The 20298-nt window shown below is 54.8% G+C and overlaps 1 protein-coding gene across 1 annotated transcript in view; it reads right to left on the bottom strand.

Annotated features, from left to right (window-relative positions):
• The window catches only part of TTC7A (tetratricopeptide repeat domain 7A), a 114008-nt gene that overhangs the window by 46566 nt on the left and 47144 nt on the right, over nt 1-20298 (bottom strand). The window contains exons 9-11 of the mRNA XM_052648388.1: nt 10921-11058; nt 9298-9381; nt 5019-5123 (exon numbers count right to left, since the gene is read on the bottom strand). Coding sequence (XP_052504348.1) covers nt 5019-5123; nt 9298-9381; nt 10921-11058 — 327 coding nt within the window. The remainder of the gene's footprint in view (nt 1-5018; nt 5124-9297; nt 9382-10920; nt 11059-20298) is intronic.

Here is a 20298-nt window from a genome sequence, read left to right as displayed (position 1 = left end):
ATCCAGTAGTCGGTCTCAATCTATGATGTGAAAAGCAAATTGCTGACTGAGCTGCCCAGAACCTGCCCATCTACAGCCAGCCAGCCATCTGATACCGCACTTGCCCTTCCCAGTCCCCACATGCCTCCTCCTGTGGCCTCCACAGGGAACAGCTAATGGCTCTAGAGTTGCGGCCCCTGCTTCAGTAAGATCTGCTCAGGTTACAGCACTGCGCCCTCCTTGCTCATCAAAATACTTCTCCGGTGAGGGGTTTTCAAAGCTTTCAACCTTTCTCCCGCACTGCTTTTTTTGTTTGTTTGTTTTTGGCTGCACGGAGTCTTTGTTGCTTCAAGAGGGCTTCTCATTGTGGTGGCTTCTCTTGTGGAACACAGGTTCTAGAGTGCTGTCTCAATAGCTGTGGCACGTGGGATCTTCCCGGACCAGGGATCAAACTCCTGTCCCCTGCATTGGCAGGCGGATTCTTAACCACTGGACCACCAGGGAAGTCCCCCTGCACTGCTTTGTAACACCTCTTTTAGCTGTAACTCTGCCACAAAACCCAGGAGGAGATCCCCCCATCCTCCCTTGCAATTCCAGAGCAGCTGGGTGCCCACTGGAGCGTCACAGCACGGTGGCCACCTGACAGAAGGGTTTTTCACAGCTGAGGTTGAGAGGTACAGGGCACTTAGGGGACTCATCTGAGGTCACCCTGCTAGTCAATGGGAGAACTTTTTGTAAGGTTTCAGCCCAGGTCTTCTGAGTCGCTATCTCGGTCTCTCAGAGCTGCCCGATTCCTGGCTGCCCTCTGCGGGTCTTCATTCTTCTCCCCTGTGACCCTTTGGGGAAAAGGATGTAAGGGAGGATGTAGCATTCTGCGCCTGTGCTTTTGCTTTCTGTAAGGAAGGAAAGCGTTCCCGTGTTTTTCCAAGTTCCTGCCTATCTCCAGTCCTCCCAATTTGGTCCCCGCACAGCCAGGCTCCTGGCCTGTACACTTTGCTCCTTCTCAGGCTGCCTGGTTCATCTCGCAGGCGCCAAACTGGTTGTACCCCTTCCTCCTGCCCATGGAACCAGAGAAAGGTCATTTCTGAGCCCACAAAGGTCTGTTTAAACAGCACCTCCAGTTTGACCTTGGCTGCTTCCCACAGGGTCCAGGAGCTACTGTCATCTGCTCTCCCCAAAACACACTTTTTCTTCCTGGAAGGAACAGGTACTCTTCCTTATCTCCACAAGCTCAAGGCAGGACAGCTGGCATTCTTACTGGACTCCAAAACACTTAATCCATCTTTCTGAATCTCAAAAAACAAAGGCAAAACCACAAAGGCACATCCTTTCAGAGAGGCTACTGTCTCAAAGGGGCCAGCACAGGGATGGTTACCATTGACCAGGCACCTCCCACGTGCTAAGCAAGGACACTGCTAAACTCTGGGGGGTCACAGCCATCCTGTAATGGTAGATACAATGATTTCCAGGTTACTGATAAGGCACAGAGAGGGCAAATTACTTACCCTTTTGAGTCACACAGCTAAGTGGGAGGCCAGGGATTTGAACCCTATCCTCTCAGCCTCCAAAGCCTGCACTCTTTCCACTACCCCATCCACCCCCTTAGGGGAAGAGGCTGAGGGACAGCACCACAGACTTTTTAAAACCTTTCCAGTTCCACAACCTCCTCCCCTTCCATGTGTGACACACACACCCCCATCCCCTAGCCACCTAGAAAGGTTTTAATCTTTTAAATTAAATGAATCTGAACTAATTTTGTTTGCAGGGATATGAAAAAATTTTTACAGCTCCTCTTTCTCCTGCCTCAAATAACTGGCTGGGGACCCTGGCAAGACACTGCCACGTTGAGGCAGGAGGCTGCCCCACTGCTGTCACCAGGTCAGAGCCTGGACACGACATCCTTCTCCACTCAGAATAAATGGTGGGACCAGTGCTCTCAACCCTGGGACATCACAGGTCCCTCTGCCCAGGCCCCTCCTCACCCACTGTCACTTGGGCAGTCTTGCTCTCAAGGCCCAGCCCGGAGCATCCCACACTGGCTCTGGGCACAGGGACATTAGCCCTAGGCATAAGGACAGGACATGGGGTAACAGGTGCCCACCTCTGGGCACATGACCACCTCGTCCGCTTTCACCCAGCACAACTCATTTTTCCAAGTCCCAGTTTCAGCCTCCCTTCCTGCAACCTGGGCCAACCTGTCCACCCCCAGATCTCCATCCCCTGCTCATGGGGCTTGGCTGCGTAATGGCTGGGCCTGCTGGGGGCTGACGTGAGTCAGAAGAGTTGTGAAGGCAGGAGACGGAGGTGGCATCAGACGCCTTTCAGGATCTGTGCTTGCCACCAGCACCAGCGCCCCTCCGCCTGCCTGTCAGATCCATTCTTCCTGCTCATAGTCTTGAGGACAGAGAGCGTGGGCCGCCCTTCCCTTGGCCTCCTAGGAGAACGGGCTGCCCCTGGCCACCCACAGCTTGCTCTCGGACCAGCACCAACCCAGGGAGCAGGCAGGCCCATGAACCAAATGTAGATTTCCCACACCTGTCCCTCCTGGCTGGCTGGAGCCAAAGTCAATCTATATATTTCTGAACACCTCCTGTGTGCAGGGTTTTTTTGTGGGGGCAAAGGGCTGAGGATATGAGACACAGTATGTGAAGAAGCTTCCTGTTTAGATGGAAAGGAAGTACCTACAAGGCAGAACTCCTTGCCAAGTAGCATCCATCCAATCAGGACCCGGCATGAACTCTGGGCTGCAGTTTCAAGAAAGAGGAGAGAGAGTTCCTGCCTTCAAGAAACATATGCAACAGGAAATGCAATGCATCATGCTAAGCGTCCAAGGCAGGTATAAATGGGGCTTTAGGGAAGGTAAGAGAACATGAGGTTCCAGAGCAAGGAAGGCTGTCAGGAGCCCACCCCAGCCCTACAGCAGGACCACGCTCTAGCCTGGACCTGATTTAAACTCTAGTTCAAACCGGCCCCCCAAACCCAAACACGTTTCTCAGCCGAGGTTAAATGGCTCACTCACCCTCCTCCCCGTTTCGGATGTCAAGTCTGCATGTTGAGGTTTCCTTTTGGGCTTTTCTATTTATGTTGTCATTGATTACTTTGCTCCCAACTCATCTGATTTCAATTTGGACTGACTGGATCCTAATTTTATTACCATGTAATCTGAATGCACATAATTACTGTCATTATACTGCTGAGGGAAACAGCTCCTCCGCGGCGGGAAGACCTAAATTTAGGGCTTCCTGGCAAGGGCGGCACTGCCTGGGTGGACCCACAGCCGTCTCAGAGCCAGCAGCCCCTGGGAGCACAGATGCCCTCCCCACCCGCCCTTGGCGAGGTGGGTATTTGCGCTTCGTCCAGGGGTGCACTTGAGGCCCATCCCTGGAGCCTTGGGGACACACAGGACTGTGAGCTAGGGCCAGCGAGCTCACCCTCTGCATGCTCCGGCTCACATGACTACCTGCCGCTGCTGTGCTCAGCCTGGGTCCTCACGCCGCTGGCACCCACACGCCCCTATCCTCTAGGGTGGGAGATGCCAACAGTCTTCCCGAAAAACACTGGGGGGACAGGCAACGTCCCCAGTAACCATGAGGCTGAGGAAAGCAAGCTGGGATGCAAGGGACCACCTCTGAGCCCCATCCAAGGCCCCCTCCTCCTGGAGGCCTCCCTGACCTGTCCAGCGCTCTCCTGACTTCCGTCATTTACACCACACAACAGTGAAACTCTTACCCCCCTCATCACGCTGCCTCCTCCAAATGCTGAGGGCCTATTACAGATCAGTCTTACAGGACATCATAAAGCCTGGGGCCCAAAGCCATGCTTTCTCCTCCCCCATCTCCCACAGTCGGGTGGGGCCAAGGCAGGGCCACACTCGCAACGTCATACACGGGTACCCGAGGACCAGGGAACAGAGGGAAAGGTGTTGCTCCCCGGCCCCCACCCCCAATCCGAGGGAGCCAGTCCCTGCAGCAGAGCCAGGATGAGGCTCACTGGGTTGGCGAGGCAGGAGGCCCTCTCAGAGGGTCCTCAGCATACTTAGCGGGAAGGGTTAGAACGCAAAATCTCCCTCCCCAGAGCTGGAGGGGTTGGAGAGGCTGCTAATTCTGAAGCACCTGCCAGAGGCACCTGGAACCTAGCCCCTGTTGCCTTGGAACAAGCTGGGCACTCGACAGCAAGGGCAGGCAGGGGTGTCAGGACATCAGGGAGGGGAGGGACATGTATGGGAGAAGCTCCCCCTTTGGGAGACACTGGGCCAATGAAGGAACTAGGCTTATTGAGCTTGAAGAGAGATGTAGGTGGGGCTGAAAGCCAACACGTGGGAGAGACGCTGCATTGTTCTAGTTGCTGAAGAAGGTGGAAACAGGACGGCCTGGACGTAGGAGGCTGATGTGGGCCTGTGGAAGCCAGGAACGTGGGCAAAGGAGCTCCCAGTGAGAGCAGACAGCTGGGCAGAGGCGCTGCTGCAAGGTCCCCGAGGCCGAGGCAGCAGCCAGGGAGCCAGGGCGAGGGGATCGGCAGGCGAGGCCTGGCGCTCTGGGCTCCTGGGCCAGGGCTCCTTCCCCACTCCCCCTGCTGACCTCCTAGAGGGAAAGCTGCTGTGGGGAGAGGGCGAATGCTGAGCTCGTCAGCCGCCTCAGCAGAGAGCGGCAGGCAGGCAGCCGAGCACAAGGCAGAGACTGGGTGCTGGAGTCCAGAGGGAAGGAGGTGGCTGACAGAGAGACCACCCTCCCATCCAGCCCAGAGCTGGTTCCGACTCTGGATGGTGGGCTAGCCAAGGTAACTCCAAGGTCCTGCTCACTTCCCCTGTGCTGGGCAGGTGGGGGGCACCCTGTCTTTTGACTCCACATTTGGCTCCCTGGAGACAGTCAAGGCTGAAGCACAAACCTGACATCATCCTGAGTTGCGGGATGAAGGCTGGAGTTTTCAGAAGCAATTCTCCACTCCCCCACCCCTTCCACACACAGCAAGATGCACCCACCTGCTGCCACTCTCCTGCAGGAAGCTGCCAGGACCTGGGCCCTGCGACCGGAATCACTCACCCAATGTAGGGACCCGATGCAGACCTTGGCGGCCATCAGGGGCACGGTGGGGTCCGAGGGCCGCAGCTTCACGCACTCCCGCAGCAGCGACACAGCGTAGGATGACTGTAGGAGGAAGGGCGGCGACATGGTCAGCCACAGCCCTGGGCTGCAGCAGACTGGGTGTGTCCTGCCTTCAGTGGGGGCAACTCCCCAAGGGCCAGCCCCCACCCTGCACCCCTTTCCTCCCAAGCCAGGAAGAGGCCCACTGGAAGGAGCCCAGGCAGCGGCGGCAGGCAAGTCCCCCCGGGGTCTGTTTCCTCATCTGGAAAATGGAGGCTGTGACCCTTGCCAGAGGTCATGTAACAAGAGCTAAGGAGGAAAACACAGGGAAACTCTTCAGAAGGAATACACATGTGAACCACAGGACTTTTAGAGGTAGAAGGAAACTCTCTCAAATCTCTGAGAGGTGACAAGGTTTTACAGGTGATAAGAAGACAAAACCACATGGAGACTGGCGGGAGCAGCAAAAAGGCTGTCAGAGAAGAAGCCATGGAGATGGGGCCACAGACATGCTGAGGACGGCCAAGTGTGGAGGGTCAGTAAAACCCAGCCCACAGGCCAAATGTGGCCCTCTGCTTGCTTCTGTAAATAAAGTTTTATTAGAACTCGGCCACACCCATTCAGACGAGTATTGCCTACAGCTGCTAGCATGATGCAAAGGCAGAGTGGAATAGTTCCCACGAAGACTGACCTACAAAGTAAAAAATGTTTACTCTCTGACCCTTTACAGAAAGTCTGCTGACCTCTGTTCTAAGTGCTTTATAAATACGACGTCATTTATTTTTCACAACTCTCCTGTGAGGTAGGTTGCTATTGAAACTGTGTAACTCGATTGAGACTTGAACCTATGGTATTTTAACTGAGATCACACGCCTGGTTCTCAGGACTTAATGCAGCTCAGGTTCTTGATGTCTCATCACAGAAAGAATTCAGTGACAGAAACAAAGTGATAGGTAAGAAGTGGATTTATATAGCGAGAAACACACTCCACAGAGTGTGGGACAGAAGAGAGAGCGCCCTTGAAATACGGCACGGTTAGTTTTTACGGGCTGGGTAACTCTACAGGCTAATGAGTGGGAGGATTATTCCAACTATTTCGTCACATCCTAAAGGCTGTCCCTGCGCCCTTCCCTCCTGTTTCACTCTGTCCCTGTTCACAGATGAGGAAAGTGAAATGCAGAGAAGTGATGTGTTTGAAGCCACACTGACGATAAACGGCTGAGCTGGGGTTTGAAGAGTCTGACTTTAAGCTTGTAACCACTGCCCTATCCTGCCTGCCTTGGCCAGAGAGGAGGCTTCCGTCTCCCTCCTACACACACATGTGCACATGTGTGTAACGACAATTCCCACAAGCTGGGCCCTACTGTTGGCCCAGCTCGCCACCTTAGTCAGCTTCATCCTCCCTGGCTACTGCAGAGGCCCCGTGAGGGACAGGGGGACTCTGGAAGGCTCTCTGTCCACAGCACAGTATGGAGACTAGTGGACGCAGACCTGGGGCCCCACTGGTCTGCGTCCACCCTGGATCCCCGCCTTTCTCTACCTGCCTTTCCTTTCCCTGCGGAGAAAGGGGAGCTTTCCTCAGCCCAGATGTGAGACTTCCCTGGGCTCTGGCCTCGGGCTCATTAGGCCGATTTCAGGTGCCTCAGCCTCGGGCCTGCTCCGTGTCAAGCGTGGCACTCGGAGTTGTGGGGTCCCTGCTGGGAGGAGCAAGAGACTCACAGAAAGGCTGGGTGGAGAGGACAAAGCCCCGCCCCACTGCTCTCTCAGGAAAGAGGAGGGTAAGAGACCAAGAGAGTGTTAGCATACGACCAGCTGGGAGGCTGGGGGCCTGAGGGGCAGGGGGATTCTCGGTGTGGGCTGGGGCAAGAGGCCAGCGAAGGGCTGGCAGGAGGCGCCAGGCCACCCCACTCTCCCGAGACCCTCTCCTCTGAAGGCTGCTCCCCGCCCCTCACTGTGGCCCCCTCTGCCCCAGCCCCCCAGCAAGCCCTTGCCCTTTCCCTGGCTGCTGACCTCAGCATCCCTGAAACAGACTTCTCTAACCCTGACCCTCCGCGTCCCACCCCCACCCGGACCAGGAAACACTGCTATTTAAGGAGCCATCTGAGGACTCCTCAGTCAGAGCTGCCAGCTCTTTTTTTTTTTTCTTTCTTTTTTTGTCATGCTGGTTACCTAGCAACGCAGCCGCTGAGGAGACCAAGAGAAGAAGCGACCTAAATCATGCCAGGGAACCTGTCCTCTCTTCCTGCAGGTGGAGGTGCCGGATATACTCATATCCGCCTGGCCTCACCTTCTGCACACAACTGCAGGGACATAACCTGGATTCCCACCTTAGGCTCCTGGCAAAGGACAAGGTCTGGCTATTCTTCCCAGGGCTGCCTGGGCCAACCAGGCAGGCTGAGTCAGTGTGCAGGGTTCCTGAGGGGTGGGGATGGAGAGCCTGTGTCCAGAGCAATCTCCTGCTGCACTAGGCCCAGGTGTAGGTGTGACCCAGCCTGTGGGGCCTCATGCACGAGGCACTCACTGATCTCTCCAACCTCCTCCCTGTAAGCCCATTCTTGTGTCTACCTTGCTGTTCTGGGAAGGAGCCAGACCATGACACTGGCTCCCCAGGTTCTAGGGTGTGCTAGGCTACGTCTGAACCTCTCTGAGCCTGGCTCTTTTCAGTAAGGGTGTTGAAAACCCCATAATTCCCAGGTTGGTGTGACATTTTCTCCTGAAACGGGGGCCTTGCAGGAGCACCTCCAGAAATTAAAGCTAACTTCTGAGAGCAGTGCATTCTTCTGAGGAGGGGTCCCCAGCTTTCCTCAGCATCTCAAAGTGGTCCACGACCCACAGAAGGGTGGAGACCTAGCCCTGGTCCTTTCCTCCCAGACCATACTCAGACTAGAGGCTCTGTCTCTGTTTCCTCAAGGCAGAAAGAAGCTGTCAGATGTCATCATCAGCTACCTACCCAGGCTCCATACAAGCCCAAGCCCCCCTTGTTCCTCCCCTAGGCCTCAACCCATCTGTGTTCTGAGCTCCCTCTGACCCTCAACAAGACCCTGCTGAGCACACAGCCAGGGTACATCATGTCATGACTTACAGGATGCCCTGTGAGGTGGCCAAGATGATGAGGGAAGGGGAAGAGGTTGGGAAGAAAAATGCTTGGCAAGGTAACAAGGGTGCAGAGAAGGCTCCTGCTCGATTCTTGGCTGTACTTCTCCAGCCCCTTCCCACCTGTCAGAAGAAGGACTTGCTCTTCCCCCTCTCCCCACCAGACCCTGGCAAGCACACCGTCCTTTCAGTGGGGGCGGTGGGAGGGTGCTGGCAAGCCCAGGAGGACCCTCCTTGGAGACGACTGCGGGGCTAGAAGAGCAGGTGGCACAAATGGCTTGGGGGTGGCGGGGGAGGAATTCCCTCAGCCCCACAAATGGGCTCTGGGTGTTTATAGCTCTTGGAACAATCTGTGAGCTCAAGCCTCCTTACTTCCTGCATTCGTAGCATCCTCAGCCCCAACACCCTCAGCACCCAGCTCCGGAAAGGTTTTCCTTTCATGTCACTGCTGAGAATAGAGGCTTATGTAAGTGTGATTCTCATGGGAGGGAAAACCAGTGGGTGCAGGGACAGGGCTTGGGGAGAGGGTGGTAGAAGGCAAACACAGTTCCGGACACCTGGATAAGATCAGCCCTGCTCCGGGCAGGACTCCTCCTGACCACCTCAGCACGTCCACCTCGCAGAGCTCCCAACACACTTCCCTGGGAGAAGGGGGGTGCTCTGCTCTGCTCTACCCTTCAATCCCTCCCTCCTAGGGAAGTTCTGGATTTGCAAGAAGGTCCTTCCTGCTGCCACACTCCCAGGTGAGAAGAGATGCAGCCCCTAATGGAACACCATTCCCCTCGCTGGGAACCCACGTCCATGCCTGTCTCAGGCAATCACACCAACCGGCTCACAGGCAGAAATGCTGCGACGCCCCGGGTGTGCACACATACTCAGAGAAAACCATCCACAGATTCACACCTACACACCTGGCCCCGTCATAACTCACAGATAAGACACCAGGTTCACCCTGGGGGTCTGTGGGCCACCCTTCGTGCCCCTCATTCCCTGGAGATTAACATACATTGCGGGACAATATTTCTGAATCATTGCCCCAGCCTCTGCCAGCCTCTGCCAGCCTCTGAGAGGGACGAGTGGACAGTGGAGCCCCCAGCGCCCTCTGAGGGGGAGTGTGCAGCCCCCAGCGTGCCCTGGGCCTTACCTTCCCGCAGGCCACCATGGACAGAGCCACCTGGTACCAGAGGTGAAATTCTCCAAACGCAAACTTCATGGCTCGCTCCAGGCACTGCGAAGAGGGAGCCGGTCAACACTTTCCCTCCAGGGGTCCTCCCTGCCCTGGCCAACCCACACCGTTCCAGGGGAATCCCTGCTCCAGCCACTTGCACTCGAGGCAGCCAGAGCTCACACCTGGTTCCTTCAGAGAACTCCAGGGGTAGCCTGTCTCTACCAGCAGCATGCTGCGTGTCCTGGCACAAGTTTCTCACCCTCTCTGGCCCTGGGTTCCCTCCACCATATCATGTGAACATCAGGACGACAGTGAAAAGCGCATGAAATGAGATTTGTGAAAGCGCTTTCAAAATGTGAACCTCCAATAAAAATAATAGTTGACAGTTCTTCTCACTATTATGCCTGGCACCATCCTCAGCTTTCTACATGGATGAACTCCTTTACTCTTCCCAACAACTCAGTGAGGCAGCTTCTCTAATTATCCCCATTTCACAGATGAAGAAGCTTGAGATTTGATTGATTTGCCAGAGCTGCAGGGCCAGTAAGCAACAAACTTACTGACTCTGAAGCCCGTGTACAGAATGATGCCCGAATGCACAGGCTTCCTTCTGCTCTTCGTGCCAACCATCAAGAAAAACCATCTGCTCCCTGGCCCTCTGATCTGGGCCACCCCAAGTCAGGGGCTGTCTGTGAGGCCTGACAGTAACCAACAGAAGTGGTTCCCGGCAGCAGAGGCAGGCCAGCGCACGAGGCCAGGATTCACCGCGCGGCCCCAGTCAGGTGGGCCGGGGAAAGAGGTGAGGGGCACAGGGCCACACACAGGACCTGCAGAGCTCAGTGGCCTGGGTCTCCCATGCTGACTCAACACACTTCCTTGCACCTGGGCAGAACCACCTGACCGGGCCTCGCCCATCTCACTGGCAAACTTAGGAGACCACTTATCTCTCGATACTAAAGATGGTGTCTTCTGGAAGCGCCTCCCGTGGTGCCTTGGTGTAAGCAAGGGCTCAGCAGGTGTCACTGCCCCTCCTCTCGGGAGCTCTCCCAAACATGTGGACAGAGAATCTGCTGCTGAGAGGGCCATCTAAGCCCAGGGCCCTAGAGCCACCCTTGACCTCAGCCCGGATCTGAAAGCTAAATATGTGCACACGCCATTCACCCTGGCTGGCGGGGGAGAGCAGGAGAGAGGGGCAGCTCTGTGCCCCTGGTCTTCACATCCTGGAGCGGGACCACCGCCTGGGTCCAGCCCATGGAGCACTGCCCCAGTAGGGTTTGCCCAGTACAATGGGGGTGCCCATTCTAGAGGGGGTGGGAGGGGGATCCAGGCTCCCAAACACTCTCAGCTCAGAACCCTCCAGGAAAGGCAGTCACAGAACACCAGCATCACCGCCAGGGGAACCGGAGGGGTGGATAATTACCCTCTTGGGCTTCGCTATACAACACCACGTGCTCTTTCAAAGGAAAAGGCACATGACAACATCTGAAAAAACAGATACACCCTGCCAGTGAAGGGCAGCCCCTCTCTGCACTGGGTCTCCCAAGAACAGAGCTGGAGCCCTTAGTGGCAGCAGGGGAGGGACAGTCGAGGGGGTTGTACCTCGGAGAGCATGACATACTGGCCCCGCCTGCCCAGCGTGATGCTCAGCAGGTCATAGATGGCTGCTGCATTCTGCAGGCTCACGGCTCGGTCCTCCTCCTGCTCCGGTGCCCGGCTCAGCACCACATCCCGAGTGGCCTGTGGGGAGACATGGTTTAGAAAAGAGTGAGGCCAGAGTATAAACAGGTGTCTGTCTCCACAAGGCCCCTGCCTCTGAGGCCCAGTGACCTTCACCCTTTCGCTGCTGACCCAGGCCACACTCCTAGAGCCAGCCAGAGCCTTTCCCCACCACCACAACAGCAAGCAAACCCTCCACCTGTAGCCCAGGCTGGGCTGATGGAGCAGTCCTGAGTCCCTGCTTCTGATTTTCAGTGTTTTATTCTGCAAGCTGTCCAACCTACAGAAAAGTCGCAAGAACAGTAATACAACAGCAGTAAACCCAACTTGGTAACATGGGCCACAGAGGCTTTGACTCTCTTAATAACAGTAGTAGCAGCAGCAGCAGCAGTAGTTATGGTAGCCAGTTAAAGCAACTTGGACTTTCATCCCTAAATAGGACATTCTTTCTATAACCACAACAGAAATGCCAGATTCAGGAAATGGAACACTGTTCCCTCTATCTCCTAAGAGCAGCTCATATTCAGATCTTGCCTCCTGTCCCACCAATGCCTTCATGGAAGAGCCATCATGCCAGGATCCTGGGCACCAAGTCTCTTGTGCCTCCTTTCACTGTTAGGAGTCCCGCGGCCCTCCTCTGTCTCCAGGACACTGGCATTGTCGAGGGTACAGGCCAGCTGTCCTCTGGGACAGTCCTTTGTGTGTGTGTAATCGTCCACTCACAGGACAACCTTCAGATAACACTGGGAACTGACAAGATTGGGGGGCGGCTCCGTGGCTTGACTCACAGGACTAGAGTTTGGGCGGTGGCCCCTCCACGCCCTTTTCCTCTGAAGGTGCCCCCAAGTTCCTCCGATAAGGACCCCTATACCTCCTTCCCATCACCCCCATGTCCGGCCCAGACCCTATCCCTGACTTCTCACTATGGAACTCTCTGTCCTTCTCAGAAACCTCCCTACAACCCAAGGTCCCTGTGCTTGGCACCAGCACCCACGAGTCCAGTAGCTCAGAGTTGCCGGGGACTGCTCAGGGAGGGGAGGGGCAAGAGAAAACGTGCTTTAGGAATGGGTGAGTCTGAACAATCTGAAGGGGGGCTCTGTAAACCCAAGCTAGAAATCCCCCCACCAGGAACTGGGGACCCACTTGTTCTGCGGCCTGTGGTCCCACCCACTCTTGTACACTCACATCCTGGGGACAGCGCTCAGGAGAAGCCAAACAGGGGTCATGGGGATCCTGACAGGGCGGGGATGCTCTGGGCCCCCCGTGTCTCCTCCAATCATAAACACACACACACACACACTCTCTCTCTGAGGGCTGTGCCTGAGCAGAACCAAAGCTGGGTTCTGGGCAGACGCTCCCGCTGGCCGCTGAGTCTTCCCACCTCTTGCCTCCTCTCCACCAAAGGGGTCCCTTCCCAACACCCCCTCCCTCTGTAGAAAGGGCTGAACCCCCTTTCGTGAGTCGGGACTCACTCTCCTCTACTACCCCACAAAGGACCTCAGACCCAGGGACTTGACCTCTTTGACAGCATAAAAAAGACCTCCTGACCCTTAAAACCCAGATCCTGCTGGTCAGGTTCAAATGATGTGTCCATAGGTGGTCCTCACAACTTCCTTCCATGCAAGACTACTATTGCCTCCTCCAGGGCAGGGGTTGGGGCTCCCAAAGGTGATGGCTACAGAGGCAGAAGCTCAGTGGTCTTTGGATTATAGGTTCTGGACGTGTCCCACTGTGCAGGCTTGATGTGCAGTCCCACAGAGGCTTCTAGAAGCCAAAATGCCTATAAGACCCAAGGACATGACTCACTCATGGGGGCTTTTCAGTAAGGCAGCCCAGTGGCCTTGATGGGGCTGCTCCTCCGAGCACAACAGGCCAGGGCTGCCCACCACCCCGATGGGCATGGACTGCCCCAGGAGAGGGTGCTTGGGATGGAAGAAGATCCCCAGAAAGGTTGAGTCCCAGTGCCAGGCTGGTAAACAAGAGCCGCTCAGATGCCAAAGGGTTATGGGAGAGGAGTGGAGAGGGAAAGTGCCAGAGAAGTCCCCCTCCTTCCCAGTGAAATCCACCCACACAGGCACTAACAGGAAGAGAAGAGATTCTAAGGAGAGCTTTGGCAGCAGCTATTTCACCAAGGAACACAAAACCCACTCTGTGCCCAGCCATGGACCTGCCCACTCCTCCACCTCCAGCAACTCCCCAGCTCTTAGCCACCCAGAGTGGGGGCTGCCTCTATGGTGGGATGGGGCCCGGAGGTTTGGGACTGAGAAGAGGGGAGTCACAGTCCCTGCCCTCAGGGAGGGGCTATGGAAAAGGACACAGCAGCAGTACCCTGTGCCCGCAGCGAGTGGACTTGACCTAGAACTCTGGGGGGAGAGGGGATCCTCATGGAAGGGGCAGGGCAGGCAGCCAGCAGGGGTGGCCTTCCTACAGGATGCATCCAGGGTCGAGGACCCAGTCTACTGTAGGGGATGGTAAGCAGTAAGCTTTGGTTGGCACCCTGCCAGACCCCCACTCCAACCTCCCTCCTTTCTGTGGCTGCCAAGGAGCCCTGGCCAGCTTCTCTCCACTAGCTCCCAGGTCCTTTCCTGCAGCTCCCTCCCCTCACCAAGGCCCATCTAAGTTTTCAATTTGCGGATCCCTTCCTTCTGCTGCTCTCCCTGACTTGTCTTTCCAGGTGAGGTTGCCCACCTCACATCCTCTCCCAACCCTAGGCACACACCCGGGCCCCACATGCCCCCCTCGCTCATTAGTTCTCGGGGCAGGAATGCATCTCACTCATCTCTAGCCTCCCAGCCCCAGCACAGGCCCGCACACAGCACTCTCAAGTGACATCTGAAACAGAAAGATTCTGGCCCTCGTGTGGAAACTTCCTCCTGTTGCCCTGGACCCTGACCTTTAAGAGAACAGTGTCTCTGAATGTGTGTGGCTGGTAGGAAGAAGGCGTGGACTCCTAAGCTCTGGGCAAGCATTAGGTTAGAAGGACAGGAACGGATGAGGGAATCACAGCAGCATCTCCTCTGTCTGAGGACTCCCTCCCACCTCAACAGGGAGACAGTAGGAAAGGCATCTTCCCAGGGGTCCTCAGGACTTGGCACCTGTGCCAAGAGGGAAGTGTGGGTCCCCAAAGGAAACCCAAAAGCAGAAGTTTGCAAGCAGTTGCTATGGTTCTGGGGCAGGGCTGCGGTGAAACGCTCCAGGGTTTGCAGGGCAGCTGGGTAGCCTGTGTATGTAACCATGGCAACGGGGTGGGGTGGGGGAGAACCAGAAAAGAAAAAAGGAAGCCACAGTGCGGGACAGGGGTGGGGGTGGGGCGCTGGTGACAGGGTGAATTCACGTGCAGCTCAGGGGCCAGAGCAGGCCTCCGTGCACAGGGCCTCAGACCTTCTGGGGTCTTGAGTCCCCGCCCAGGGCGCCCTAGCTGCCCTGCTCCCTCCTCCTCCACTGAGCTCCCTCCTACAGGCCACAATTCTGCACCCAGTTCCATCAGCTGCCTGCCTCACCCTTGGCCCCCTCACATACTTCCCTTCCACCATTTAAATGTCCTCACAAGGACGTCCTGCACGTCAGATGCAGTGACAGTCATGGACTGTATGGAAACGAAATGTTCTTCTCATCAACCCACTCCTTACTAGTCTGGGATAATGACAGGCTATTCTCCAGTTTTCCCCTGCAAAACCTCAGTCAGGCTCCTCCACTTCGGGGGGTGCCCTGCTCTTGTTTACTTCATGTACTTCATCCCAGGCAGGGTTCATCACCTGTCCCAGCACCTAGCCTTGGACCCTCTGCTCTGCTATCCTTCCAAGGGGCAGTCTCCCCAGACCAAGCAGGTCAGAAAAGGAAAAGTCAAAGAAACATGCTCTTCCCCACCCCTCCATCATCCAGTGTGACCCACTGTGGCCTTTGGACATGTACCCATGAAGCAAACATCACGCCTTAAGAAAACGCCCACATCTGTCACGCCCCAGATGGACCAGTGGCGTGACACCTCAGGCAGGATGGTTCTTGCTCAAACAGCCAACCCTCGTGTGGGTGCCACACATTTTAGAGGCTGAATTATCACTGCCATGATCTTATACTAACCCCATGGAGGGGCAGGATGAAACTGCCGGTGTTCCCTTTACAGATGGGAACTTGTGCGAGGAACTTTGCTAACTTGTGCGAGGTCTCCAGGAGTTAAGGCTGAACCTCTGATGGCCAGTCTAGGACAAGCTTCTACTGCCCTAAGTACCTGCGGCCCTATGGGCTTCTTGGCCAGCCCTGGTTCCCAACCTCTGTTGGCTGCAGGGCCATAGACAGCCCTGACCACAGACAGCCCTGACAGCCCCATTTCTCCTCTGATCCTGGACACAAGCAGGGTAAAGGGAAAGGGAACTAACTTGTACTTTGTAAGTATTATCACATAATGCTGACAACGACCATCCCCTATTCTATTGTCCTTTTTATCAGATGAGAAAACTGAGGTCCAGAGGGACCAAGGAGGATACTCAAGGCATACAGATAGGGGGTTTAGGACCCAGATTAGAACCCAGACATTCTGACTTTACCCCAACTCATCCCCTGCCTCCAGGTGTCTCTTAGGAAGAATCAGCCAGCCCCGCCCACACCCTCAGAGGCCCTGGGCGGCTCTGCTTGGGAAGCACCAAAGCAAAACATGAGGCTGGGCTTCTCACTCAGGTCTCAGGGGCTGCTTCTCAGCAGAGAACAAGCTCCCTGGACCACATCAGCCCCGTTCTCAGGGACAGCCTCTTGGCCGGCCAAGGACCCCGCCTCAGGGCCTGCTGCTCACCCCCCACAGCCATCACCCTAGAAAGGAGTCTCCCAGTGGCATTTGCGCCTGTCCCTCCCTGGAGGATGCGGTCATGTTCTGCTCCTGCTGCACTCCCCACCAGCAGACATCGTTACCACTGTCTCAAGAGCCGCCAGCCCACAGAACCGAGAAATAACACATTCTGTGTCACATCTCATCTACACAGGATCCTGGCCAGGCCCCTGTCAGCCCCCAGCTTCTGCAGCAGAAGCTTTCCTGCCAGCGAGGGTGTGAGGCTCTCCCATCTCCACTGCCTCGAGCATTCTGAGCTGGCAGTGGTTAACAAGCCCTTTCCCCTCACAGCCTGCAGCACACAGGGACTCATGTCCGAGCAAACCAGGTGCCAGAAGCTGGAACAATCTGTGCTCATCTGCAGAGTTCCAAATGGAATCAAGTCCGGGAAGCACTTAAAAAAAAAAAAAAATGATATCCTCAAACTGGTTTACCATCCAACCAGAACTGAACCTAAATGTTTTCTAAAACTACTGAGTCAGAACCAGGTATCTGTTAGGATAAAACGAAAACATGTTGACCACCCACAATGTACCGGGGTTCATTTTTGTACTTCATCCACCCAGTGGAGAAAGAGACCTTATTAGTCCCATTTTACAGATGAGAAAACAAGAGAATCAAGGAGGTAAGAAACCTGTCCAGGCTATAAAGGTTGTGAAAGGCCAACTCAAGATTCAAACGGCTGGCTGCCTGCCATTGGGCATGGAGTTTGTTGACCTCAGGATCCCAGGCCCCAGAGACTTATCCACCCACCCACCCTCTCTTAACCCAAGCCTTTGTGTTCTTTCAGTTCCCAGGAGCCTGACACCAGTAGCCATTTCTCCCCTAGCTGAATGAAACAGGGGCTTGAGGATTTCAGTTTGCTATAACACATTTTCATGCCTGAGATCAAGGTTTTAGAAATGACAGAGTCCTATACCCTCTGGTTACCCAGTGAGAAAATCAGGCTGATTTTGACACATGGGTTCTTCAAAACCCAGAATATGCATTTGAGGTTCAGCAGACTGAGCTAATTCCTTCTGATTGGGGGGCCAGGCGCTCCTCCTAGTCCCTAGATGCATGTTCCACTAGGTAGGAGGACATCTGGGCAAGGGCTGTGATTTAACTTGTCATCATTCTGTCACCAGTGCTGGGCACGCATGCCATATCATCGCTGCTCAGACGAGACTGGATGCATGGAGAGTGGGTGGGTGGATAGATGGGTAGGTGGGTAGGCATTTTAAATGCGCTTTTGGACCCCCAAATTCAAACCCGAGTACAAAACACAAGTCTCCTTTAGCCAGTTGTAACTCACGCCCCATGCATTTCTATGATAGCATTTGTATGGTTTCTATTTACCTCTTGCAAGACAAGGGCTCCCCTATTCATTCTGATCGCACTCAGCCTGCCACAAAAACCATACCCACGTTATCAGCCCTGCACTCAGACAGAATACTCCTCTGAGTTCCAAACCACAAAATAGGGGCCGAGGAAATCTGCAAACACCCTTTGCTGAAGCAGCTGCACCGGGGACCTGGAGGTGGAGAGCTGTGATGACTCTGTCTCTTGGGCTGGTTGTGCTGGAACAGCTGTTGCTGTAGCCTAGTGAATCCTGTAGGGATTGGGATAACCCAAGGAGCCGGCAGGGCAGCCATCTGCTTCTAGAAGTTTCTCCCGACCACCTCCAGCCAAACCCAGCCAGCATTAAAGGGAGATGAGGAAAACCCTGCTGGTACATGGAGGTCAGGCTGAGCCTCAGGTGGTCAGTTAAGGGGTCAGAGCAGGAGCACGGCAGGGGTGCCCATACCTGATGGAGAATGTGACCTGTGGGGAAGGAGGGGGTACATCCAGGGCAGGTGAGAAGTCAGGGGCGGTCTAGTCACTCAGAAACCGCTTGGAGCCACAGCGGCCAGATCCTGATCCCCAGGTGGAAAACCCTCAGATAAGACATCAAAGCTACTTCCATCGCCAACACCCTCCTCCAAGATGTCTGAAACTTCTAGACGTGTGACAGGCTGGGTGTGAGGAGGAGGAAACCAACCAGCCAGCCTCGAAGAGTGCCTCCTTCCAGCCACAGAGCACCCAACGTCTGCACACTTCCTCTGCTGCGCATGCTTCAGGGAATTTCCACCACATCCCCACCAAGTCGCCTGTGCAGGCCAGTGAGCAACATACCCTCCCTCAAAAGGGAAAGAGTTGCTGGGAGGGAAACCACCTCGGCTCCAAGCGTGGGTCATATTTTAATAAAAGGCCATTTTCTACTTGGAGTGTTTAGGGGGAATCGCTTTAATGGAAAGGCATCTAGATTCTGGTTCACCCAGATCAAGCAACGGCCATAGGAAATCCTCTGCAGAGACAGAGTCCAGCCTCTATCCCTGCCAGGGAGATAAACACTGACCATTCTCACACAGACAGCCAAGGCCCTGTTTACAAAGCCCTCTCCAAGCCCTGTCTCACTTGATTCTCAAAGTTATCCGCCTGGCCCTTTTGCAGATGAGAAAACCAAGTCAGTGAATCACGGACGTGATCTGAATCATGGCTGTGAGGGTTACAGTATGTGACCTTGACCAAAGCTGTGGTTTTTCTAGTAGTCACATATGGATGTGAGAGTTGGACCATAAAGGCTGACCACCAAAGAATTCATGCTTTCAAATTGTGGTGCTAGAAAAGACTCTTGAGAGTCCCTTGGACTGCAAGGAGATCAAACCAGTCAATCCTAAAGGACATCAACCCTGAATATTCACTGGAAGGATTGATGGCTGAAGCTGAAGCTTTGATACTCTGGCCACCTGATGCGAAGAACTGACTCACTGGAAAAGACCCTGATGCTGGGAAAGACTGAAGGCAAAGGAGAAGGGGGTGGTAGAGGTTGAGGTTTGATAGCATCACCTACTCAGTGGACATGAATTTGAGCAAACTCTGGGAGATAGCGAAGGACAGAGGAGCCTGGTGTGCTACTCTCCATGGGGTCCCAAAGAGTCGGACACGACTTAGCAACTGAACAACAAATGACCTTGACCAAGACACACATCTGTCCTGGACCTTACTTTTCATATCTGTAAGATGGGAACATAGTAATATTAGATTAAACAATATGAAACTTACTTTTCATATGGCTCAACACAGTGCCTACTAGAAGAGATGATCAGCTTGGAAACTGGCAGAGAAAGGACTCAAGAAACATTTCCAGTTTCACCTTTTGATGTCCCACCTGCAGACAATACTGTAACCCTCAGCACAGGAAAGTGAAAATAATGGCCTGTGTTTCCCAAGGCAGGTGACTTCCCTGCAGTCTTACCTGATGGTGTAGGTGCTGAGATGGCTGAGGTGTGTGCAGGGGGCAGGGAGGGGATGCTGGTCTACGGCTGAGGGTCCATAATTATAAACTGGGGTTCAGTCTGTACGAACTGCACTGTTCTCCCATGAGAACCAGATCTGGCCTTGGTACCACTATGCCCACATCGGGCTAACCAGCTAGATGCCCCCACTCAAGCACATGCCCTGCAAATCTTTCAGGACCACATCCTGGCCACTTTGCTCTTGGGATCCAAATATCCACACCCCTTCCTGGGCACTCTCGGATCTGAATGGATCCTACCTGGCTAGGGAAGGATACACACTCTTTCTCCCCTAATCCAGTGACCCCACCCCCACCTCCCTACCCCCCATCTACTTGCAGGAGGGACCTGCTCAGCTAGAGACAACCCACTGACCAGAGTTCTCTAAACAAACCCTGGCATCACACAGGCCCAGGTGTCCAAAGAGACATTTGTTTCTGGCTGTCTAGGGGACCTGGTTTCTTAAACTCCACGTTCAGTCACTGCTCTGAGATGCATCATTTTTAGAAACCTAGTTCTCAACCCAGGGGTCCCCAGCTCATAAGCTCTGAGGGGCCCCTCAATCAGAGGACACGACTTTGCTGCTCCTGCCCACCCCTCCTCCAGTCCCCTCGGGCCACAGCCGTCATCTCACCACCTCCTGGACTACCCAACACATCTCTCCGCCTCACTGAGCCTCCACGGCACAGGCATGGGTGTGTGTATACGCGCATGTGTGCGTGTGTGTCTGCCTGGGGCAGGACAAGAGGTCTTCTGAAAAAATCTAGACAGTATTTCACACCATACCCCCTCCGCCTTATTTCTGCACAGCACTCAGGCCCTGAAACCCTGGAAAGCTGAAGACTTATTTGTTTACTGCCCACCTCCCTCACTAGAATGTAAGCTCCATGAGGGCAGGGAGTCATCTCCATTTTGTCTGCTGCTCTTTTCCTGGCATCCAGAAAGGGGCCTGGCACAAAGTAGATGATACTCTGAATTAAGAGTGGCATGGGACTTCCCTGGCAGTCGAGTGGTTAAGACTTTGCCTTCCAATGCAGCGGGTGAGGGTTTGATCCCTAGTTGGGGAGCCAAGATCCCACATACCTCGTGACCAAAAAAACCAAGATGTAAAACAGAAGCAATATT

This window comes from Budorcas taxicolor, chromosome 11 (assembly GCF_023091745.1).
Source record: "Budorcas taxicolor isolate Tak-1 chromosome 11, Takin1.1, whole genome shotgun sequence".
NCBI classification, from domain to species: domain Eukaryota; kingdom Metazoa; phylum Chordata; class Mammalia; order Artiodactyla; family Bovidae; genus Budorcas; species Budorcas taxicolor.
Note: the sequence above shows the minus strand (reverse complement) of the source record. Positions and strands in the feature narration are given on the sequence as shown.